The 26,295-nt window shown below is 46.6% G+C and overlaps 1 protein-coding gene across 2 annotated transcripts in view; it reads left to right on the forward strand.

Annotated features, from left to right (window-relative positions):
- The window catches only part of RAB3GAP1 (RAB3 GTPase activating protein catalytic subunit 1), a 110,792-nt gene that overhangs the window by 48,330 nt on the left and 36,167 nt on the right, over positions 1–26,295 (forward strand). For both annotated transcript variants that reach the window (XM_073545536.1, XM_073545537.1), the window contains exons 9-14: positions 7,313–7,394; positions 11,169–11,237; positions 12,094–12,167; positions 13,520–13,612; positions 15,370–15,539; positions 25,970–26,065. In XM_073545536.1, coding sequence (XP_073401637.1) covers positions 7,313–7,394; positions 11,169–11,237; positions 12,094–12,167; positions 13,520–13,612; positions 15,370–15,539; positions 25,970–26,065 — 584 coding nt within the window. The remainder of the gene's footprint in view (positions 1–7,312; positions 7,395–11,168; positions 11,238–12,093; positions 12,168–13,519; positions 13,613–15,369; positions 15,540–25,969; positions 26,066–26,295) is intronic.

Below are 26,295 nucleotides of genomic sequence, written 5' to 3' on the forward strand. Positions count from 1 at the left end.
TCGGACTGGTACTACGTTGGGCGGAGAAGAACCGCGTGGTAATTTCAGCGGTGCACATTCCAGGAGTCGAAAACTGGGCGGCAGATTTCCTCAGCCGACAGGGGATCGCGGCAGGGGAATGGTCCCTGCACCCCGAGATCTTTCAGCAGATCTGCCAACGGTGGGGGACACCAGACGTGGACCTTATGGCATCCAGAGAGAATGCCAAAGTACTAAGGTTTGTCGCTCGATCCCTCGATCCGCAGGCGATCGCAGCAGACGCGCTGGTGCTCCCGTGGAGCCAGTTTCGTCTCCCGTACTTGTTCCCCCCGCTGCCGCTGCTTCCAAGAGTTATCAGGAAAATAAGGAGAGAAAAGGTTCCAGCAATTCTGCTGGCCCCAGACTGGCCCCGGCGGGCCTGGTACGCAGATCTGGTCCAACTAGTGGTGGACGTACCCTGGCGTCTTCCAGATCGGCCGGACTTACTGTCCCAAGGGCCGATCTACCATCCGAACTTAGGGGCCCTGTGTTTGACGGCGTGGCCATTGAATCTTGGCTGTTAACACAGGCAGGATTCAGGCGCGATGTGGCGGCCACGATGGTGAGTGCCCGAAAGCCTTCCTCGGCGAGGGTGTATCATCGAACTTGGGAAGTTTTTTTCCGTTGGTGTAGGGATCGTGAAGTGGCTCCTCTGGTTTTTTCGATCCCCAACGTACTGGCTTTTCTACAAGCAGGGCTGGACGCAGGGTTGGCCCCGAGTTCCCTCAGAACGCAAATCTCGGCCCTGTCGGTACTTTTCCAACGAAAAGTCGCTTCCGTCTGGCAGGTTAGGACGTTTATGCAGGGGGTCGCACATTTAGTACCCCCCTATAAGGCGCCGACGGAATCATGGGACCTGAACTTGGTGCTCAGAGCCCTTCAGGAGGCCCCTTTCGAACCATTGCAAGAGGTCCCCTTGCCTTACCTGTCCAGAAAGGTCGTTTTTCTAGTAGCCATAACGTCTATTAGGCGGGTTTCGGAATTGGCGGCCTTATCTTGTAAACCACCGTTCCTAACCTTTTATAAGGATAAGGTAGTTTTAAGGCCAGCCCCCCCCTTCTTGCCGAAGGTTGTGTCTGCATTTCATATCAACGAAGACATCGTCTTACCCTCGTTTTGCCCGGCACCGGTGCACAGGGTAGAGAAGGCTTTGCACACCCTGGATCTGGTAAGAGCCCTTAGGAGGTATGTGACAAGGACGGCGCCATTCCGCCAGACAGACTCTCTATTCGTGGTTCCAGAGGGACGGCGGAAGGGGCTCGCGGCGTCCAGAGCGACTTTGGCCAGATGGGTTCGCCTGACGGTCCAAGAAGCTTATCAAATCAGTGGCACGCCGGTTCCGGCAGGGATCAAGGCTCACTCGGCACGGGCAGTGGGGGCCTCATGGGCACTACGACACCAGGCTTCAGCGGAGCAGGTATGCAAAGCAGCTACCTGGTCCAGTTTACATACGTTTGTCAAACATTATAACGTACATACCCAGGCATCCTCGGATGCAAGCCTGGGAAGAAAGATTCTCCAGGCAGCAGTTGCGCACCTCTAATCAGGGGAGCAAATTAGCATGGATTGGGTGAGCTAAGATCCCGCCCAGAGGACTGCTTTAGGACGTCCCACAGTCTCTGTGTCCCCCAATGAGACGAAGGAGAAACATGGATTTTTGTGAGTACTCACCGTAAAATCCTTTTCTCCGAGACGCTCATTGGGGGACACAGCACCCACCCTATCAGCCAGTTGGCATTTACTTATTTTGAGTTTTACAAATCCTTGTACAAGGTTTAGGGTGGCCCCCTTTTTCAGACATATAGTTTCTTGCCTGAGTTTAAGGCGCGTTCTCCTACTGCTTATGCACTAAACTGAGTTACGCCCGGCCTAGGGGCGAGGGTGTATGCGGCGGAGGAGGAGCTAACTCTTTTTTTGTACACTTAGTGTCGGCCTCCAGACGGCAGAAGCACACACCCACAGTCTCTGTGTCCCCCACAGTCTCTGTGTCCCCCAATGAGCGTCTCGGAGAAAAGGATTTTACGGTGAGTACTCACAAAAATCCATGTTTCTGGACTTGTAGCTGATTCAACACATCACAGAATTTTTCAGGCATTTCACAAAAAATACATTAACAAGACACGAGTTTACCAAGGTCTCACTTTTCTGCAGTGTAGGTGACAGCTTGGAGCAGAGGTGATGTCTGGGTTTATCAGCTTGCTGGAATTGTATTTTTATGGTAACTGCACAGAAAATAAATATATATACACTCTAACTATATATAATGACCTAAACACACTTGGCTTCTCCACAGTGGTCAAATCAAAGGTCAGAGCAAAGGTCTTGTGAAACGTGGTCGCCAAATGTGTGGTTGCACAGTCATCTATGTCTCGGGGTCTCTGCTTTGGATACTCACTTATTATAAAGGTTCCTTAGTTAATAGTGTTTCTCACTGCGTATCGACCCCAGCGATTTACCTATGACCCTTTTCTACAGCGCCTCCACTGGAGAATGAAAGCATTACACAATTTCCATTGTAATGAATGGATTAAACTTGTCAGTTTTTCTCAGCACAAGCTAGAAGTCAAGGGATTTAAGGAAATCCCTATCTTCTAACATGCTAGAACATAACATTAATGAGTTTCATGAGTTGGGACTCAATTAGCCCCCAGATTATGATAGGATCTCCTAGATGTGAGATTGCAGCTGCAAGTTTCAAGATCAGTGACTATAGATTTTACATCACTTTCCCGAAACTGGAGCTCACTGCCCACAGGTTGAAAATAACACCCATCAGGGTGGAGTGCGCCCCTTCCCCGGGGGGTTGGAGCGGGGCCCCTTCCCCGGGGGTTGGAGCGGGGCCCCTTCCCCGGGGGTTGGAGCGGGGCCCCTTCCCCGGGGGGTTGGAGCGGGGCCCCTTCCCCGGGGGTTGGAGCGCGGCCCCTTCCCCGGGGGTTGGAGCGCGGCCCCTTCCCCGGGGGTTGGAGCGCGGCCCCTTCCCCGGGGGTTGGAGCGCGGCCCCTTCCCCGGGGGTTGGAGCGCGGCCCCTTCCGCCAATATCTGCATTCTCCAACCAGTGGGGTGGCAATGGGGAGGGTGATCTCCACCTTGGGGACGGGGAAGATCTCCACCCTGGGGACGGTGAGATTGCGCCTCCCCATAGTGTAGAGCACCCTACCCCACACATTGGAGATTTTGCCCCTCCACTCATCTCCCACCCTGTAGGTTGGAGATGACAGCTCCCTGTTTAGAAGCTACAGCCCCCAGATTGCAGCTCACTACCCCTTCAGCTGTGGCAAAACTACAATCCCCAACATGCTGAAAGTTGTAGTTTTGCTATAGCTGAAGCGTCACGGGTTTGGAGACCACTGGGATAGTGCGCAAATTTGTAGGACAGAAAGAGCCACTAATGTTGGGGATCATTAGAGAACTCCTAAGCGAGAAAAGTAAATTTAAAGAAAAAAAAACCTGATACAATTTGAAATTAAAATAAAATAATGCAATATTAATTGGATGAGGAGAATGTGAGAAATAGCTTTTCATTTTTTATTACCGTAGCATGAACTCGTGCGTCCTGTTAATCAGCCAATATCAGACTGTAATTATATTTTAAATAGATTTAATAAAATCGTATTGCTAAGCGTAAAAATATTTATTGGAATTAGAAACTACCTGCACTATATATAGGCATGGTGGGAGTTGTAGTTTCTCAACAGCTGGGGAGACGCAGCTTTCAGAACACCGCGGTAATGTAGCAAAGGGGGGGACAGTCCTGCACCCCAAATATATAAATATCAACATTTTTCCTACCCTGTAAACAAAACTGTGCTACATCTACAAAAAAATCATACACAGAGCAGACTGTGGTGTTGAAATTTGCTGTTCAAGCTCTTTTAAGAAAGCACCAAGAAATGGACAACATTGAAGACCATAGACACAGTGGTCAGCCAGGGAAACTTAGTGCAGCAGATGAAAGACGCATCACATTTGCTTGTTATTGAAATGGGCAGATGTCCAGCAGTGCCATCAGCTCAGAACTGGCAACAACCAGTGAGACCCAGCTGCATCCATCTACTGATCGGAGGAGTGTGGCCAAAAGTCATCTTCATGGAAGAATTACTGACAGAAAATAATACTTTCCACAAGGAAACAAAGCCAAGTGACTCGACTGTACATGAAAACACAGGAGCTGGGGTGCAGAAAATGGCAGCAGGTGCTCTGGACTTAGGAGTCACAATGTGAAATATTTGGATGTAGCAGAAGCAGTTTGTTCCTGAAAGTCTGTTGAGCGGCGCAATAATGAGCGTCTGCAAGAGCAGTGATGCATGGTGGAGGGTCCTGCAAGATTGGGTCTGCATTTTATTAATAGGAGATTAGGATTTGGTCAGGATTAATGCTGAGAAATTCTGGCAGACACTTATCCATCATGTAATACCATCAGGAGGTGTCTGGTTGGCTCCAAATTAATTCTGTAGCCGGACAACGACCCCCAACATCAAGCCAGTAGTCCTGGAGGTGATGATCCAGTCCCCAAAGAGCTCTGATCTTCCATCATCCCGTCTGTCTGGGATCACATGAAGAGACAGAAGGATCCGCACGAGCCTCATACACAGAAGATCTGGGGTCACGTCTCCAAGATGTTTACAACAAACTTCTGCCGAGATCCTCCATAACTTGTGTACAAACCTCGAGACAAAGTGATGGAGGCAACGGGCGGTCACCAGATACTGATAGTGGAGGTGATGGGCAGTCACCAGATACTGATGATGGAGGCCACGCGCAGTCACCAGATACTGATGATGGAGGCGACGGGCGGTCACCAGATACTGATGATGGAAGTGACAGGCAGTCACCAGATACTGATGATGGAGGCGACAGGTGGTCACCAGATACTGATGATGGAGGAAACAGGCAGTCACCAGATACTGATGATGGAGGCCACGCGCAGTCTCCAGATACTGATGATGGAGGTGACGCGCAGTCACCAGATACTGATGATGGAGGCGACAGGCAGTCACCAGATACTGATGATGGAGGCAACAGGCAGTCACCAGATACTGATGATGGAGGCGACAGGTGGTCACCAGATACTGATGATGGAGGCGACAGGTGGTCACCAGATACTGATGATGGAGGCAACAGGTAGTCACCAGATACTGATGATGGAGGCAACAGGCAGTCACCAGATACTGATAATGGAGGCGACAGGCAGTCACCAGATACTGATAATAGAGGCTATGCGCAGTCAACAGATACTGATGATGGAGGCTACAGGTGGTCACCAGATACTGATGATGGAGGCTACGTGCAGTCACCAGATACTGATGATGGAGGCTACTGGTGGTCACCAGATACTGACGATGGAGGCGACAGGTGGTCACCACATACTGATGATGGAGGCAACAGGCAGTCACCAGATACTGATGATGGAGGCCACGCGCAGTCTCCAGATACTGATGATGGAGGCGACAGGCAGTCACCAGATACTGATGATGGAGGCGACAGGTGGTCACCAGATACTGATGATAGAGGCAACAGGTCGTCACCAGATACTGATGATGGAGGCAACAGGTAGTCACCAGATACTGATAATGGAGGCAACAGGCAGTCACCAGATACTGATGATGGAGGCAACAGGCAGTCACCAGATACTGATAATGGAGGCTATGCATGTCACCAGATACTGATGATGGAGGCAGCAGGCAGTCACCAGATACTGGTGATGGAGGCTACGGGTGGTCACCAGATACTGATGATGGAGGCTACGTGCAGTCACCAGATACTGATAATGGAGGCTATGCGCAGTCACCAGATACTGATGATGGAGGCAACAGGCAGTCACCAGATACTGATAATGGAGGCTATGCATGTCACCAGATACTGATGATGGAGGCAGCAGGCAGTCACCAGATACTGGTGATGGAGGCTACGGGTGGTCACCAGATACTGATGATGGAGGCTACGTGCAGTCACCAGATACTGATAATGGAGGCTATGCGCAGTCACCAGATACTGATGATGGAGGCAACAGGCAGTCACCAGATACTGATGATGGAGGCAACAGGCAGTCACCAGATACTGATGATGGAGGCTACGGGTGGTCACCAGATACTGATGATGGAGGCTACGGGTGGTCACCAGATACTGATGATGGAGGCTACGTGCAGTCACCAGATACTGATGATGGAGGCAACAGGCAGCCACCAGATACTGATGATGGAGGCTACGGGTGGTCACCAGATACTGATGATGGAGGCTACGGGTGGTCACCAGATACTGATGATGGAGGCTACTGGTGGTCACCAGATACTGATGATGGAGGCTACGGGCGGTCACCAGATACTGATGATGGAGGCAACAGGCAGCCACCAGATACTGATGATGGAGGCAACAGGCAGCCACCAGATACTGATGATGGAGGCTACGTGCAGTCACCAGATACTGATGATGGAGGCAACAGGCAGTCATCAGATGCTGATGATGGAGGCTACTGGTGGTCACCAGATACTGATGATGGAGGCTACTGGTGGTCACCAGATACTGATGATAGAGGCTACGGGCGGTCACCAGATACTGATGATGGAGGCTACGGGTGGTCACCAGATACTGATGATGGAGGCTACTGGTGGTCACCAGATACTGATGATGGAGGCAACAGGCTGCCACCAGATACTGATGATGGAGGCAACAGGCAGCCACCAGATACTGATGATGGAGGCAACAGGCAGCCACCAGATACTGATGATGGAGGCTACGGGTGGTCACCAGATACTGGTTATGGAGGCTACGGGTGGTCACCAGATACTGATTATGGAGGCTACGGGTGGTTACTAGATACTGATGATGGAGGCAGCAGGCAGTCACCAGATACTGATAGGATTTAGACTTCTCTTTTTGACAATAACCTATTAAAACTTCTATTACTGAGAGCTTCTTACTCGGCAGCATTCTTTCCACACCTGTCTATCACTTTTGCACAGTCCTGTATGTGTCTTAGGAAAAAAAAGTTGGAGAGGCACCACCTTCTTTTGTATAAATAAGATCAGCTCTGTTTTCTGTTTGTCATCTGACTGAAGCAGGAGCCTCCCCCCACTGCATGCTAAACCCCACCCCCCACTGTCTGAGTGACATCAGGAGGAAATTAACACTTGTATTACTTGCAAGATTTCATTTTTTTTTCTTCTGTCTGCTTCTATCATTCATTTCTAGGTTAACTGTTACTTTTAAAATGAGTCGGCTCCATTTTCCTGTATAGTTAAGAGAGTTGATGATCTTTGCACCAAATGTTGTTATTGTCTTTTTATTTTTCTTATAGACATCGATGCTGTGGTGGGAGGAGAAGTTGGGGGTCTGGAGTTTGGAAAACTTCCATTTGGCGCCTGTGAAGATCCAATAAGGTTAGAATCTGAATCATGTATTATTCCAATAGGGGATCTTATATGTGTTATATGGGATTAGATAATAGGGTGTTTCTTTTAGTCTTCCCACCCCAAGTGAGTGCAGCTCTGGAGAATAATACAGGATGTAACTCAGGATCAGTACAGGATAAGTAATGTTATGTATGTACACAGTGACTACACCAGCAGAATAGTGAGTGCAGCTCTGGGGTATAATACAGGAGGCAACTCAGGATCAGTAATGTAATGTACGTACACAGTGACTGCACCAGCAGAATAGTGAGTGCAGCTCTGGGGTATAATTCAGGATGTAACTCAGGATCAGTAATGTAATGTATGTACACAGTGACTGCACCAGCAGAATAGTGAGCGCAGCTCTGGGGTATAATACAGGATGTAGCTCAGGATCAGTAATGTAATGTAAGTACACAGTGACTGCACCAGCAGAATAGTGAGTGCAGCTCTGGGGTATAATTCAGGATGTAACTCAGGATCAGTAATGTAATGTATGTACACAGTGACTCCACCAGCAGAATAGTGAGTGCAGCTCTGGAGAATAATACAGGATGTAGCTCAGGATCAGTAATGTAATGTATGTACACAGTGACTGCACCAGCAGAATAGTGAGTGCAGCTCTGGGGTATAATACAGGATGTAGCTCAGGATCAGTAATGTAATGTAAGTACACAGTGACTGCACCAGCAGAATAGTGAGTGCAGCTCTGGGGTATAATTCAGGATGTAACTCAGGATCAGTAATGTAATGTATGTACACAGTGACTCCACCAGCAGAATAGTGAGTGCAGCTCTGGGGTATAATACAGGATGTAGCTCAGGATCAGTAATGTAATGTAAGTACACAGTGACTGCACCAGCAGAATAGTGAGTGCAGCTCTGGGGTATAATTCAGGATGTAACTCAGGATCAGTGATGTAATGTATGTACACAGTGACTGCACCAGCAGAATAGTGAGTGCAGCTCTGGGGTATAATACAGGATGTAGCTCAGGATCAGTAATGTAATGTATGTACACAGTGACTGCACCAGCAGAATAGTGAGTGCAGCTCTGGGGTATAATACAGGAGGTAACTCAGGATCAGTAATGTAATGTATGTACACAGTGACTGCACCAGCAGAATAGTGAGTGCAGCTCTGGGGTATAATACAGGATGTAGCTCAGGATCAGTAATGTAATGTATGTACACAGTGACTGCACCAGCAGAATAGTGAGTGCAGCTCTGGGGTATAATACAGGAGGTAACTCAGGATCAGTAATGTAATGTATGTACACAGTGACTGCACCAGCAGAATAGTGAGTGCAGCTCTGGGGTATAATATAGGAGGTAATTCTAGATTGTGTGCATATATTCATCATCTGACATGTGGAAAGTCTGAAACTTTTAATATTTATGTATCGAACGCTGTGTTAGTGATCCATCATGTCACTTCTCTCTCTTATTTATCTTACAAGTAATCTCTCAGTAACATTTGCTCTAGGCAAACTGAATTACTGCAGTAAAGGGCAGGATAAATCATTTCCATAAATGCCTGTGACTCTGCTCTCCCTTTCTCTGAAATTCGTCTTTTCTTCATATGCAAATTAGCTTCCCAAGTAGTGGGCGTATCGGCGCTGCTGCGGTCCTCCGCTCCACTTCACTTTTCCTGGCCAGCGCCGCCTTCCACTTTTTGAGTGACAGCGGAGACAGAAGCTCTTGTGCATTGCATCACCTCGGCTGTCTGCTGTCAATCAAGAAGTGGGGAAATGAAGACGACCCGAGGACTCTGGAAGATATAATAATAATAATATGAAGATGTGTTCTATGTCTTGGCGCAGTGCTGCCCTCTGCTGGCAGCTGGAGATATACTACATAGATAGAGGGATAAATAGATAATAGATAGAAATGTGATAGATGCAATGTAATGTGTGGTTGATATCAGATATGAGATAGACCCATCTATGTATATCACATCAGATGCTGCAATTTAATGGCTTTTATTCTTAAACTATTAAACATTTGCTGAGGAAATGGCTCAGTTGCGCTCGCCGGGGGTAATCATGCAGTATAAGTGCACAATTTGTCCATTTTCATAGAACACCGACCTTTTTTACAGCTTAAATTGCTCATTTCTGCTCACGAGATGAAATGACATGGTGTACTCAGTAAATTGTGCAATCTACAGGTGAGCCTCCAGCGCAGGATGACAGTGTAGGCTCCCGAACGAGAAAATTGAGGCTCGGGGAACAAGCAGAAATGACTGCGCTTTACAAGAATCACCGGCGGACGCAGCTTTATCTTAACTTTTATGGCTACACAGACTAATATTCAAAGCAGTTCTGGATGTAGATCGCGATTCGGGACCACACTTTGTCCCTGTGATGGGAAGTGTTGTCATGGGGGCAAAGCAAAAACATCATGGGGAGAAAAGTGTTTCTTTTAAGGGTTTTTTAAGTACAATACGAATTTTTTTTTTTTTTCCCAAGATTAGTTCTGTTTTTGAATTAGATCTTTCATTTTATCAAATAATGTACTGAAAAATGGGGAAAGAAATTACGGTGCATTTAAAGAAAAAAGCAACCAACAATTCCGCTATTGCTTTTTTTTTTTGCTCTTACAGCGTTCATTGTGCAGTAAAAATGACTTTGTTAAAAAAAAAAATATTAAGATAATGACCTGGTAAAATGATTGTCGTTATGTATAGCACAGGCAATAGGCCGATCGCAGCTTCAATTCTGCTTTACTTTTTACTGTATTTAATAGAAGGACTATTATTAAATGCAGCAAAAAGTACAAAAAAAACTTTTAAAAAAATATAAATAAAAAAACACAAAAGTTCAAATCTCACCTCTTTTGCCTCATTAAAAAAAAAAAACAATCAGAAAAATTACACATATTTTCTAACGTCGTGTTCAGAAACCTCCGAACTAATAAAATGTCGAATAAATTAATCTGATCGTTAAATGGCATAACAAGAAAAAAAAAAATCAAACCGCCAGAATTACGGTTTTATGGTCTCCGTGACATTGCAATAAGATGCGATCAAAACATCTTATCTACGTCAGCTCAGGGCACAAAAAATAAGCCATCACCCAGGCCTTGACCCCGAAAAATGAGAACGTTACGGGTCTTGAAAAATAGCGAAGTAAGCAAACTTTTTTTAAATTTTTTTTTAACAATTTTCTGATTTTTTTTTTTTCACCACTTAAATAAAAATAAACTATACATGTTTGGTATCTGCGTACTCGTACAATCCTGGAGAGTCATATTGTCAGGTCTGTTTTGCCATATAGCCAACATAGTAAATTAAAAAAAGAAAAAAAAAAAGCAGTTGAGGAATTGCACTTTTTTTTTGTAAATTTTCTGCACTTGGAATTTTTTTCCCCGTTTTCCAGTTACACTGTGTGGCAGAATGAATGGTGTCATTCAAAAGTACCACTCATCCTGCAAAAAAAACAAGCCCTAATACGGCTATGTGGCTGGTAAAATAACAAAGTTAGGCCTCTTGGAAGAAAGGGAGGAAAAAACGAAAAGCGGAAATCGATTGGCAGCGGCATCGTAATGAGCAAATAGCAGGGATCAGCGCGATGTCGGCAATGTAACACATTCCCTAAGGGGACCCTATGGAGGATGTACTATTATGTCCTATGCCAGTAAGGGGTTAATATCAAGTTTAGGAATTCTCTTTCCAATGAATTCATGTGTTCCAAAGCTTCCCCCCTTTTTATATTCTTTTGCTATTCTCTGCTCCGCTAACTGCATCCCGACTTGCCTCCTAGTGAGTTGCACTTGGCCACCACTTGGCCTTGCCTGACCGAAGGCATCATCGTGGACAACGACGTGTACTCGTAAGTAAAATCCACAGGGTGGGTTATAACCGATCCACAATATCACTGAACGTAAACAATGCAAGTTTCTATTGAGAGATCTGGAAAATATGAAGAATTAATGCCGAAAGTAGCATTCTCACGATGCCATCTCCCCTTCCTTACATCCCAAAATCAAGCCAAGTAGATCCCTTTCTTATCTGATCATTGGATCTCACCAGTGGTCTAACTGGGACCCACAGGCTTGGTAGAATTGACGCCCATTATTCCAAAATCATCATTTCTGAGGGATATGCTCACATTTCTTTGGCATTTTTTTTTTTACTTAAATGCATGTATTTGAGACTAAATATAATTTTTGCAATTTGGCTTTTTTTCAAAATGTTGCATCGATTGCTTTTTATTGCCTCCGTGTTGTACTGTCTGCTGGCTGCAGAATAAGTTAACTGAGAATCGGTCAGTGAGCTCGTTCTAACGAGGAGTTTGTAACTGTTTTATTTGTATTTTTTTTTTTTTTTAGCAGATTTGTGACCGTAGCACATGAAGGTTGAGCTGAACTTTCATATGGTCATACATTAGTGAGAGGAGTTCAGAAAAAGGCAAATAAAAAAAGCAGTCGGACCGAGCGCGCTTCTGCAGCCACCAAGCAATGTGCGGGGCGAGGGGGACGAGCATGTAGAAGCCAAATAGTGCAAATTGTTTACGGAAACCCAACTCCAAAATACAAATATTTATGTAAAAAAAAATATAAAAAGTTCCTGAAAGTGTCCAGATTTTTTATGAGTTCTTTTAATACCCCTTCTTTAGGATTGTACATGTAGTTGAGCACTTTTTCCATTTTTGGTGAGAAAGTTGATTTTTTTCCTTTGATTTTCAGGGATTTGGATCCACTACAAGCTCCGCAGTGGTCGGTCCGGGTGAGAAAAGCAGATAACCCTCAGTGTATGTTAGGTAAGCCCTTGTACGCTGGGTGAAAAGTTTTCATTAAGTTTCTTTCCTAAGTGACATGGGGACTAGTTCATTACTACCTCATTACCTGAGGTTAGTATCCTCAATAGTCAGAACCTCCCACTCCCGTCTCCAAGACTTTACACGTGCTGCGCCAATTCTTTGGAATGCACTTGCCAGGTCAATACGATTAGTCCCCAATCCCCACAATTTTAAGCATGCCCTGAAAACGCATTTATTCAGACTGGCCTATCGCCTCAACACATTAACCTAACTATCCCTGTGTGGCACAGCCAAAAGTTTTACCATAGCCAGATTTCCCGCATCGTGTTCCCACATGCTTTATGCATCCATTAGCCCTCTGTGTCTGTACTGTTACACACTTAACATTATGGCTGGTCCATACAATCAGGGCAACTGTTACCACCCACCTTTCGTGTCTACCTCTTTCCTCATAGACTGTAAGCTTGCGAGCAGGGCCCTCATTCCTCTTGGTATCTGTTATGATCTATGTGATTATTGTTATGCTGTAATGTCTATTGTCTGTACAAATCCCCTCTGAAATGTAAAGTGCTGCGGAATATGTCGGCGCTATAAAAATAAAATTTATTATTATTACTTAAATTGCTCCAATGCATCTAAAATGGGAAAATAAGAAAAGTTTTCATAAACTCTTGACCGTTTTGTGTCTACATGTATAATACAAACCTATATGTCTCCATGGCAACAGATTACAATAAAACCAGTATGTAGTCTGGTCCTAAAGTCATACTCCCATCCACATGTCCTGTCACGTTGGTAGTTTAATAGGAGGTAAGAACAGACAGGAGTCTATCTGCAGGATTGTTTGTACTCTGTAACCATGGAGACGCATAGTTCCGCATAGGAGCTGTAAACACTAAACCATTGATGTTGTTTTAAAATCAACACTTTTTCTAAAGCTTCAGTCTTGTAGGAGAGCACGGCTTTCTGATCCTTTGTTTTTGCTTTCTGGGGGTGTCTCGGCACCTTCTCCCCCAACATTCAATTTCAGGATCAGTGAAGGGTCCAGTGATCTCTAACCTCCGCTGATCATTAAGTGATGGCATATCCCAGCAGTTACTTTTATAAAGTGTTTTCCGGGACATGATTTCATCCTTTTGCTCAATATTTTGTAAATGTAGTTTCCGACGTAAACTTTAGGGGGCGCCATTATATCCTGCGGTTGGATTGGGAATACCCAGGGTGTTTTTCCATCTGCTCGATAGTTTGTTTTAAAGCTCATTACTATTTCCTGCTCGTTTTCTGCAGACATTATCCAGGATAACCAGGGCGTTCCAGTACTTTAGAACTAATACATTATCTCTTCTTTTTAGGGGATTTTATTTCAGAGTTTTTTAGACTTTGTCGCCGTAAAGAATCCACAGACGAACTTCTCGGCAAATCTGCATTCGATGAGAATGGAAAAGGTAATCGTGAGCAAATTAATGGGCTCTGAACGGTCCTGGTGCCACATGGGCCGTTCTCTTTCAGGTGATTCTCAGCATTTTAAATGGATAAAATTGCAAATTTGCAATGTACTCTTTATTACATTTTTTTTTATTCTATAATTTACTGCTTGTTGCTTAGGTTACTGGTTACCACTGCAGTCCATCAGTGGTGGCTGGTCTCCTAGGTAATGAGAGCATCACTGGCAGGTTCGCTGGATTTGGACAGCTGCAGTGCCGCTGCACTCCTTTAAGGCTGCAGAGGTGAAGCTGCCTTCATGGCCTCATGGGAGAGCGCATAATTTCACAACTATCCAGCTATTTGAAGCTGTCCATTTTCAGGAGCACACCGCCCCTGGAAAGCAGGAAGCTGGGAGGAAGAGAAGCAGTGTGCTCCTGAAGAAAGATCTTGAGAAAACCCATTTAAAAAAGGTCCCTACAATAGTCCAAGTGAGCATTAGCCCTGGGCTTCCACATAAGTTGGCCCTATGCAAATAAGCTTAAAGGGGAAATTTAAAGTTTTTTTTTTTCTTATACTTAAATGCATGTATTTCGGGGTAAAAATCATTTTTGGAGTTCAGCAAAAATTACATGCATTTAAGTAAGAAAAAAAATGTTCCTAAAGGTGGAAACCTCTTTAAAGGGAATCTGTCACCTATTTTTTGCCCTATGAGATGCTGCCACCGCCATCATTATCTACAGCATTCTGTAATTCTGTAGATAAGCCCCCCCAATGTAACCTGAAAGTTAAGAAAAACGAGTTAGATTATACTCACCGGGGGGCGGTCCGGGTCCGATGGGTGTCGTGGTTCGCGTCCGGCGCCTCCTATCTTCTAGTGATGACGTCCTCCTCCTTGCTTCATGCCGCGCTCCTGCGCAGGCGTACTGATCTGCCCTATTGAGGGCAGACCAGAGTACTGCAGTGCGCAGGCGCTGGACTTCTCTGACCTTTCCCAGTGCCTGCCACTGCAGTATTATGGTACAGTACTGATGCCAGTGGCCGCATCTCATAGGGCAAAAAAATAGGTGACAGATTCCCTTTAAGGCCTATATACCATTGAAAGACAAGAATGAAAAACTGTGCGTCTCTATTTCACATGAATACCGGCAAGAATGAGGATATTGACAGTACCCCCTGACATGCACGTGCCAAAGGTTAAGAACTTATGTTTTAAATTATGTCCCGCAACCTCTAGCCGAGCTTCTTGATGAACATTAACTCAATGACCTAGCTGAGTGGGCAGTTTTTCGGTAGGCAAGAAGGAGACAAGCGTGCCTCGGCCACTTCTGGAAGCATTTTATCTACTGGGGGTAAAAAAAAAATTCCGGATTGTGAAATACAATATATCTGTTTGCGAGTCACCAATCAGTGATGATTAGCTACATTCTGTGGGATAAACCTGGCACAAAGTGTTGAGATTCCCTGCAGTGCCTCCACGGGGGGGAAGTGGTATTACATTTCTTATTGATATCACTGGGCTTACCATTGGGGATCTTCTCTTTGCTCGTGTTAATAGATGAGGAAGTGAGTTTTCTAGGCTGCACACTTTTCCGACCAGCCTATATATGTATATTTTTACCCCCGGGTCACTGTATAAATTTTATTAAATGTAATAAGTAAAATACATATTTTTATTAGTGAGATGTCAGGATTTGGTGTCAGGCAGAGTGATCGTGTTGCTAAACACTTCTATGTTGTTGGGCGCCGCATTCAGTGTCTTCTGTGTGTTTCCTCACAGACGCCGCTGACATTGGCCAGGCTCTCTCCAAGCTCACCGAGCCAGCACCAGTCCCCATACACAAGCTGTCCGTCACCGGCATGGTCAGCAGCGCCAGGAAGAAGATCCGCAAGCACCGAGGGGCAGACGAGACCCCGCTAAGCAACGATGTCCTGAATGCTATTTTATTTGTAGGTTCCACACTGAACTTTCATAGATTTCATTTTTATTTTTAGATGTATTTTTTTTTTTTTTTTATTCCTCTACTTTACTCAATGTGACCCTAATTTACCAGATCCATCTTCACAGCTAATACACGTGTTAATTAGGAGGTGCTGTAGTGTTGCTTGAGCGCGAATTAATCATATCTGTTGTTTACCTTGTTAACGGCTCTGCCTCCTGAATATATTGGGAATGTGATGGCGCGAGAAACGTTTCTCTCTGCTCCTGAAATCTGGCAAATGCGTAAAAGATTTATTTATACCCTGTGCATATCTGTCACTGTAATATCAGCAAGAAGGCAGAGAGCTGATTACAGGGAAGGCCGTGTATCTATCTATCTACAGGAGCTTCTCACAAAATTAGAATATCATCAAAAAGTTCATTTATTTCAGTTCTTCAAAACAAAAAGTGAAACTGATATATTATATAGAGTCATTACACACAGAGTGATCTATTTCACGTGTTTATTTCTGTTGATGATTATGGCTTACAGCCAATGAAAACCCAAAAGTCATTATCTCAGTAAATTAGAATAATTAACAAAAACACCTGCAAAAGGCTCCTAATCGTTTATAAAGGTCCCTTAGTCTGTTTCAGTAGCTCCACAATCATGGGGAAGACTGCTGACCAGACAGATGTCCAGAAGGCAGTCACTGACACACTCCACAAGGAGGGTAAGCCACAAAAGGTCATTGCTAAAGAAGCCGGCTGTTCACAGAGTGCTGTATCCAAGCAGAAAATGGAAAGTGGAGTGGAAGGAAAAAGTGTGGTAGAAAAAGGTCCACAAGCAACCGGGATAACAGCAGCCTGGAAAGGATTGTTAAGAAAAGGCCATTCAGTAATGTGGGGGAGATTCACAAGGAGTGGACTGCTGCTGGAGTCATTGCTTCACACCACACACAGACGTATCCAGGACATGGGCTACAAGTGTCACATTCCTTGTGTCACCCACTCATGACCAATAGACAACACAAGAAGCGTCTTACCTGGGCCAAGGAGAAAGAGAGCTGGACTGTAGCTCAGTGATCCAAGGTGTTGTTTTCAGATGAAAGTAAATTTTCCATTTCATTTGGAAATCAAGGTCCCAGAGTCTGGAGGAAGAGTGGAGAGGTCACAATCCAAGCTGCTGGAGGTCTAGTGTGAAGTCTCCACAATCAGTGATGGTTTGGGGAGCCACGTCATCTGCTGGTGTAGGTCCACTGTGTTTTATCAAGACCAAAGTCAACGCAGCCGTCTACCAGGACATTTTAGAACACTTCATGCTTCCCTCTGCTGACAAGCTTTATGGAGATGGAAATGTCATTCTCCAGCAGGACTTGGCCCCTGTCCACACTGCCAAAAGGACCAATACCTGCTGTACAAACAACAGTATCACTGTGCTTGATTGGCAGCAAACTTGCCTGACCTTAACCCCATAGAGAATCTATGGAGTATTGTCAAGAGGAAGAGGAGAGACACCAGACCCGACAATGCAGACGAGCTGAAGGCTGCTATCAAAGCAACCTGGGCTTCCATAACCCATCAGCAGTACCACAGGCTGATCGCCTCCATGCCACGCCGCAGTGATGCAGTAATTGATGCCAAAGGAGCCCGACCAAGTATTGAGGGCATTTACTGACATACATTTCAGTAGGACAACATTTCAGATTTTAAAATCATTTTTCAAGCTGGTGTTATAAAGTATTCTAATTTACTGAGATTATGACTTTTGGGTTTTCATTGGATGTAAGCCATGATCATCAACATTAACAGAAATAAACACGTGAAATACATCACTCTGTGTGTAATGACTCTACATAATGAGATTCACTTTTTGTATTCAAGAACTGAAATAAATTAAGTTTTTGATGATATTCTAATTTTGTGAGAAGCACCTGTATGTATCTATGTTTTATCTATCTATCTCTACACTTTGTGCACAATTTGTATTACTCTGTCGCCTTATTGGGGGACACAGAACCGTGGGTGTTATGCTGCTGTCCACTAGGAGGCGACACTATGCATAATCTGAAAAAGATTAACTTTGGCTCCTCCTCTGCAGTATACACCCCTGGACGGCGTCAGCATCCTCCAGTTTTTGCTTAGTGTCGCAGGAGGCACACCTAAGAATTTTTTTTTTTTACTCCGTCTTTTTTCCTGGATTTTTTTCCAAAGGACTACAGATGAAGAAAAGAGGGTCTCCAGCGAGACTCCCGGCATGGCTCCCTCCTCGGTCCCCTATTAGGGGTACCCGGTTGAGGTCGAGGTGGCTATTCCCCATGTCGCTCCCTCACCAGTCCCTCGGGTACTGGTTCGAGGTCGAGACCCCCCTCCTTCCTCAGTTCCGTCCGGCTCTGGTCGAGGTCGAGGCGACGATGAAGCCCCCTGACGGTGACAGCAGCACCCTCCCTAATCCCCCTCTGGGGGTATTAGGTTGAGACACCGCAGCTAGGGCCTGTATCAGGCACCAGGGACCCCAGTACACCTGTGGGCTCCTTTTGGGACCGGGGGAGGTGCAGCGAGGCCGGCACTTATCAGAGACCGGGCTCCCTGCGCCCTGGTCTCTGCAGCACTGGCGCCACAAGGGACCCTCCACAGGGCCCCAGTCACATATATGGCCCCACCGCCAGCCCTCCTTTCATTCTGGGGGGGTCTGGTTTAAATCCGACCCCCCCGCGGACGACCGCGCCGTCCTGGAGCCCTGCTGGGCAGGAGACCTCAAATTTAGGCCGCAGCTTCGGCCTAGCCGAAGTCACCGCCCCATTCCCGCCCCCCGGCCCACCCCCCGGATGACGAAAATGACACTGCAGTGTCATAGAAGGGGAGGATCGAGGCAGGAGGGGCGCGCTTTTACATGGCCCAGCGCGCCCTTTTCCAGCTCTCCGCCCCCTTCCCTCTCCACCTCAGAATCCGGTGGCCATCTTGCTGCACCTGGAAGAACGCAGCACAGCAGTCTCCGGGGGGCACAGGACGTGGGATTTATCAGCGCTGGACCTAAGGGGGAGCACCGGTGGGGTAAGATCACAGCTGGGTCCTTGGTACTCAGCTGTGAATTGCTATACAATATAGCGCTCTCCTCCTTTCCTCTGCGTAGATACCCCTGTAGGGCCTCCACTAATCAGCCTAGGTACTATGTCGGGCTCAAGGAAAAGAACCAGGCAAGACTGCTTTTATGCAGTCTGCACAGCCTGCAAGGACATTACTGCAGGCTCTGCAGGGCCATGTCTCGGCTATGAACGTTACCCAGCAAAGGGACGTCCGGTCTCATGATCAGGGCGCTTCCGACAGTTCGAGGCGTAAGCGGACCCACAGGTCGCGTTCAGCTGCGTCCTCACATAGCAATAGGTCTTCCCCCTCCAGGGAAAGACACAGTGGCCTCAGGTCACCGAGGCCGTCCCCTGATAGAGAAGGACAATGCGGATCTCCACAACGATCCCAGACCACGGGAAACCTCCGCTCTAGTTCGCCCGCTAGGGAGCTCCTTAGCAATGCGCAGGACTCAGAGGGCATATGTGACTCCAATTCAGATAACGAAACAAAGAACGCTTTGCTCCCTTGTCCCCCTAGCAATACTGTGATAGTTGAGGATATCGTCTCTTCCATCCTTCGGGTGCTGGACATTTCAGATCCAACCCCGGAAGCACCAGAACACAAGATTTCCTTTGAAAGTGTTCAGAAACCATCGAAGGTCTTCCCTAATCACCTGGAATTTCAAAAAATCCTTTCTAAGCATTTTTCGCAGCCTGAGAAAAAATTCGCCAATCGCAAGTATTTGGAAGCAAAATACCCCTTTCCACAGAAAGACACCAAGGATTGGACAGATCCGCCTGAAGTGGACCTTCCAGTCTCTAGGCTGGCAGCACAAACGCTTCTCTCCCTGCCGGACAGTTCAACCCTCAAGGACACGGCAGACAGACAAGTCGAACGCATGGCTCGTTCAATCTTTGAAGCGGCAGGTGCCTCTTTGGCTCCCGCATTTGCTTCAGTTTGGGCAGCCAAGGCCATCATGGCTTGGGCTGATCTATTGCAAAAGGGCCTTCAAGCTTCAAATCCTCAGCTGGCGGACCAGGCGGTGCAAATTGCAGTGGTGGCAGATTACATGGTCCATGCAGCGTTGGACTCTGCAAGAGGAATAGCGGGAATAGCATCAAACGCCATTACAATCCGGCGTATTCTCTGGCTAAGAGAATGGAAAGCGGATGCGGCCTCAAAAAAGTCCCTAACAAATCTCCCGTACTTCAGTGGCCGTCTTTTCGGTGAAAAGCTGGATACAATGATATCCAATGCTACCGGGAGCAAAAGTACTTCCCTCCCTCAACTAAGACCAAAACGCACGTTTAAAAGGCGTAATCAATCTCGTTTCCGATCCTTTCGGAATTCTTCGGGCTGGTCCGTCTCATGCCCAGCACAAAACCGGAATCGTTCCCCCCGCAGGGACAACACACGTGCGGCACAGAGGCCGGACAGGAACTGGCAATCAAAGGCAAGCCAGGCAAAACCTAAAGGAGGAAAACCTCAGACTTTTCCCTCATCCTGACTCATGCCCTCTGGAAGACACCCCACTTGTAGGCGGACGACTGATACTCTTTCAGCAGGTCTGGCTGCCTATTACAGAAGACAAGTGGGTCAAGGAAATAGTGTCTTCGGATACAAAATCGAGTTTACTACCAGCCCACCGCACAGGTTTTTTCCCTCTGTCCCTCCAAAATCCCCGCTCAAAGCTCAGGCCTTCCGTCAAGCGGTTTCTTCCCTCCTGCGAGCAGGAGTCATAGTGCCAGTCCCAGCAGAAGAGCGCTTCCGAGGGTTCTACTCCAACCTGTTTGTGGTGCCCAAGAAGGGAGGCAGCGTCCGACCCATACTAGACCTCAAGCAACTCAACAAGTACGTTCGAGTTCGTCACTTCCGCATGGAATCCCTCCGGTCAATCGTTGCGTCTATGGAAAAAGGAGAATATCTTGCCTCCATAGACATACAGGACGCATACCTGCATATACCGATATGCTCCCGCCCATCAGAGGTTTCTCAGATTCGCAATCAACCAAGACCATTACCAGTTTGTGGCCCTCCCGTTCGGTCTGGCCACGGCTCCCAGAACATTTACAAAGGTCATGGCAGCTACCATGGATGTTCTGCACTCCAGAGGCATAGTAGTCGTTCCATATCTGGACGACCTTCTCATCAAGGCCCCCACCCTCAAGGACTGCGAGGTCAACGTCTCGATCACGATCGACACTCTGACGCGCCTGGGATGGTTAGTCAATTTACGGAAGTCCTCGACTACCCCAAGTCAGTCTCTGACCTTCCTGGGGATGCTATTCGACACCTCCAAGGGTCTGGTGATCCTCCCCAGGGACAAGGCACTGGCTCTCCATCTGGGAGTTCACACACTCCTCCGCAAGTCCCCCAGATCTCTCCGGTATGCCATGAGAGTACTTGGCAGGATGGCAGCAGCAATGGAGGCGGTACCATTTGCCCAGTTTCACCTCAGACCCCTTCAACTGGCCATCCTCAAGTCCTGGGACAGGAATCCGTTCTCCCTCGACAGGGAGTTCCGGTTATCAGCAAACACCAGGAGGTCCCTGCACTGGTGGCTCAAGCCAACCTCGCTTGCAAGGGGAAAATCCTTTCTCTCCGGTCAATGGAAGGTTTTGACCACTGACGCAAGCCTTATGGGTTGGGGCGCGGTGCACCTACATCACAGAGCGCAAGGCAGGTGGTCACCAAGGGAATCGACCATGCCCATCAACATCCTGGAAATTCGGGCCATCTTCCTGGCGTTGAAAGCCTTCCATCACTTGCTGGCAGACTCTCATATCAGAGTACAGTCGGACAATGCCACGGCAGTGGCATACGTGAACCATCAAGGCGGCACCCGCAGCATCCAGGCGATGACCGAAGTAACGCGTATCCTACAATGGGCGGAGGCTGCAAGGTCGGTACTCTCCGCGGTCCACATTCCGGGTGTGGACAACTGGGAAGCCGACTCTCTCAGCCGACAAGGAATGGACTCGGGGGAATGGTCTCTCCATCCCGAAGTCTTCGGTCAGATCTGTTATCGTTGGGGGACCCCGGACGTGGATCTGATGGCATCCCATCTCAATGCCAAGGTTCCCAATTTCATGGCCAGGACGCGCGATTCGCGGTCGCTCGGAGCAGATGCCCTGGTTCAGGACTGGACCCAGTTCCAGCTTCTGTACATTTTTCCACCCCTCCCCCTGATCTCCAGAGTCCTGAGGAAGATCAAACAAGAGGGTGTTCCCACCATTCTGATCGCTCCAGACTGGCCCAGGCGTACATGGTACGCCGATGTCGTGCAACTCACAGCAGACGCTCCCTAGCATCTCCCCACACGTCCCGACCTCCTGTCACAAGGCCCGTTCTTCCACCAGAGCTCAGGGGCTCTCAATTTGACGGCGTGGTCATTGAGACCTGGGTTTTGACCCAAGCAGGTTTTTCACCGGACGTTGTTAAAACCATGATCAGGGCTCGAAAGCCAACTTCAGCCAGGATTTACTATCGTACCTGGAAGGTTTTCTTCACATGGTGCGACTCTCGTGGGCAGATTCCACTTCCCTGTTCTCTTCCAAAGGTCCTCGGGTTCCTTCAGTCAGGCCTGGACGCCGGGCTATCCCTGGGCTTGCTGAAGAGCCAGGTGTCAGCGCTTTCAGTGCTCTTTCAGAGGCGTATTGCTAACAAGCCGCAAGTGAAGACTTTTCTCCAAGGGGTTTCCCGATTGGTTCCCCCCTACAAACGTCCGTTGGAAACGTGGGACCTCAACCTGGTCTTGACAGCACAACAGTCACCTCCTTTTGAACCCCTTAGGGTGGTCTCACTCCGCTTTCTATCACAGAAAGTGGTTTTCCTGGTGGCAATCACCTCGCTACGCAGGGTGTCTGAACTTTCAGCTCTTTCCTGCAGACAACCCTTCCTGGTTTTTCATCAGGACAAGGTGGTTCTCCGTACAGTACCATCCTTCCTTCCGAAGGTTGTGTCCAGCTTCCACCTCAATGAGGAAATATCACTACCGTCTCTTTGCCCAGCTCCCGTTCATAGGGTAGAGAAGGCTCTGCATACGCTTGACCTTGTCAGGGCATTGCGTATTTACGTGTCTAGGACTGCTCCCTTCCGGAAGTCTGATTCACTTTTCCTTCTTCCAGAAGGCGTTCGCAAGGGCCTACCGGCTTCCAAAGCCACCCTTGCTAGGTGGATCAAGTCCACCATTCAAGAGGCTTACCGCCTCAACAATTCTCCCCTTCCGGCCGGTATCACGGCACACTCTACGCGGGCGGTAGGGGCCTCTTGGGCCATTCGGCATCAAGCCTCAGCACATCAAGTGTGTAAGGCAGCCACTTGGACTAGCCTGCACACATTTACAAAACACTACAGAGTGCATACCCAGTCCTCAGCGGATGCGAGCCTGGGTAGACAGGTCCTGCAGGCGGCAGTACCCCAAGTCTAGGGGACTGTCAGCACAATATTCGTCCACTGCTTCCCACCCAGGGACTGCTTTAGGATGTCCCACGGTTCTGTGTCCCCCAATAAGGCGACAGAGTAAAGGAGATTTTTGTGTATTCACCGTAAAATCTCTTTCTCTTAGCCTTTAATTGGGGGACACAGCTCCCACCCTGTTGCCCTTGTGGGCCGTTGTTACGGTTGGGTTCTCATATTGTTGTTTGAGCTCGTTTATAGTAGCCTTCTTACAGGCATGGTTATGTTTCTGGTATATTCCTCCTAATGCTTTTGCACAAAACTGGAGAAGGCTGACGCCGTCCAGGGGTGTATACTGCAGAGGAGGAGCCAAAGTTAATCTTTTTCAGATTATGCATAGTGTCGCCTCCTAGTGGACAGCAGCATAACACCCACGGTTCTGTGTCCCCCAATTAAAGGCTAAGAGAAAGAGATTTTACGGTGAGTACACAAAAATCTCCTTTTTTGATGATTTTTTTTTATTTTTGAACAACTCGAGTGCTGTCAGTCAATCGAAAAGTTTAAAGAGATTGTCCACCATTCGTACAACCCCTTCTCAATCCCTATATTTCCTCCCAGTAAAATAATAATACCTATACTCATTTCCGGTACCAGTGCTGTTCCCGTGATGTCGGCACTGACTCTCCCGGTGATTGCGTGACTTTATTATGTTATGTGGTCCCTGCAGCCAACCAGCAGTGGCTTCACTCTCCTCTCCCTTGGAAAAATCAGATATCCGTAAGAAGTGCAGCTGAGATTTCCTCCAGATATATGTGATATGAGAGTGAAGCCAGTGTTGAGTGGCCGCAGGGATAGCGTGACATAATAATGTCATGCAATCAATGGGAGAGTCAGTGCCGACATCGCAGGAACAGCGTCGGTACCGGAAATGAGTATAGATGTTATTATTTTACTGGAAGGAAACTTAGCGATTGAGAAGGGGTAGTTTGATTAGTGGACAACCCCTTTAAGAAAATCTGAATATATAAGATATTAAAAGTGTATTTTTATCTTTCTTAAGAGAATATCTCTGTGTGCAGAATTATCATGTTACTAAATGAAAAATGTAAATTTTCCATCTCAGTTGTTACATTTTAATCTGTTAAAGTGAGAATAAGAACCAAATGGGCATCACGGGGCCATGAAATGTAGCATGGGGGGATTCATGGTTGCCTATGTCTGCAGAACAGTAATCTGGAATCTTGAAATACAGGAGGCCGAAAACTTAAAAGGTTCTGCAACAGGATGGCAACACTTAAAAGGAATTATTGTTTATATCAGTTTTTTATCTTATTTTTTTAATAGTATGGTCTTTATTGAAAAAAAAAATCAAATTAGTAATTGTGCAAAGTTTCACACTAGCCTCTTGGGCTGTTTTAGACTTTAGCGTCCTAACCTTGCAGAAAGAGTTTACATGAACTTATCAGTAGAGGCAGAATTCCAATGACTGATCACAATAGGCGATGTCACAACTCACCTCCTCCTCCTGTATAATGACTGATAACATTTCTGTAGACAGCTGATAACACAGGATCCACCAATCACAATAGGCGATGTCACATCTCACCTCCTCCTCCTCCTCTATAATATCTGATAACCTCTATGTACATAGCTGATAACACAGGATCCACCAATCACAATAGGCGATGTCACATCTCACCTCCTCCTCCTCTATAATGTCCGATAACCTCTATGTATACAGCTTATAACACTGGATCCACTAATCACAATCACTAATCACGTCTCTGTAGACAGCTTATAAGGCAACTTTCACATTAGCGTTTTTTAGCGCTTCATGCGCAATAGAAACGCATGCAAAAAAAAACACATCATGCGGTTTGTATGCATTCGCTTTTTTTAGGCGCATGCGTTTTAACCAGTTTCTAGCCATGTTAACTCTTAAAACGCATGCGATTTTAAACGCAGGCGTGCACATGTACATGCACACGCCTGCGTTCCTATAGACTGTAATGTGTTATTTTGGCGCATTCCGTGCGCATGCGGTTTTTTGACACAGGTTGGACGGACCAAAAATGCAACAGGTAGCGTCCGGCGCGCCTTGGCGCACACTACAAAAAACCGCATGTGCAAGAAAACGCATACGAATGCATGCAAACGCTAGACCATGCACCCCCATGCTAAACATAGGGGCGCATGGATGCGCACGATGCGCTGCGCTAAAAAACGCTAGTATGAAACCAGCCTTACACAGAATCCACCAATCACAAAAGGCAATGTCACATCTCACCTCCACCTCCTCTATAATGATTGATAACATCTCTATACACCGCTTATAACACAGGATCCACTAATCACAATAGGCAATAACACAGCTCACCACCTCCTCCTTTATAATGACTGATAACATCTCAGGACACAGCTGATAACACAGGATCCACCAATCATAATAGGCAATGTCACAACTCACCACCTTCTCTCTTCATAATGACCTCTCTTCATAATGACCTTTAACCTGATGGGAGCACACTAGATACTACAATTCGATATACAGTAGCAAACACAGGATCTGCTAATCGCAATAGATGATGTCACAGCTCACCTCCTCCCCCCTCCATTCGCAATGACCTTTGCACATGCTCATTAGATGCTTCAATACAAAAGATAGGCCCTGTATCCGACCATTGTGGCTAACAATAGTAAGATTAAGTTGCGAATATGAGAATTACAAGATTACACATTTTTATTTTTAGTACAGACTGTGTTATCTAAAAAAAAATCCAAAATAAAAAAAATGCATTTGATGTAAAAATCTGATTTTCTCAATAGGTGATTTTCTGATGATCGCTTCCTCTTAAGTGCATGTTTCCAGTTCTTTTCAATTCTTCATACTGTTGCATATCACAGATGTCAAATTAAAGAATCTGTAACTGTGCCAAAAAAGACAGAATTGCACAGTCTTGTCAATACTGAAAGATTTGCTTTTTTCTTGCAGTTTCTGTTTCCAGATGCAAAATCCCTTGATGGAGCAGAGTCCAGGACCAGTGGCTCCAATAGTGATACTGCAGCACAGGCAGAGAGCGAGGACTATGTAAGTCATGTCGTAGGGAAGTGTCACCATTACATTTCTCATATGCAAAGGAAATATGTAAGGTACAGTATGTGTTAGGGACAAAAAAATGTATATATTTTTTTTAAATATAGTGAGCCCTATTAAGGCTACATAGGATGCAATTTTCCAAATTATGTGGTTTAGTTATTCTGTCCTAATCCTGAGTTACATCCTCTATTATACTCCAGAGCTGCACTCACTATTCTGCT

This window comes from Dendrobates tinctorius, unplaced genomic scaffold (genome assembly GCF_039654945.1).
Source record: "Dendrobates tinctorius isolate UK_male_01 unplaced genomic scaffold, ASM3965494v1 ptg000143l, whole genome shotgun sequence".
NCBI classification, from domain to species: domain Eukaryota; kingdom Metazoa; phylum Chordata; class Amphibia; order Anura; family Dendrobatidae; genus Dendrobates; species Dendrobates tinctorius.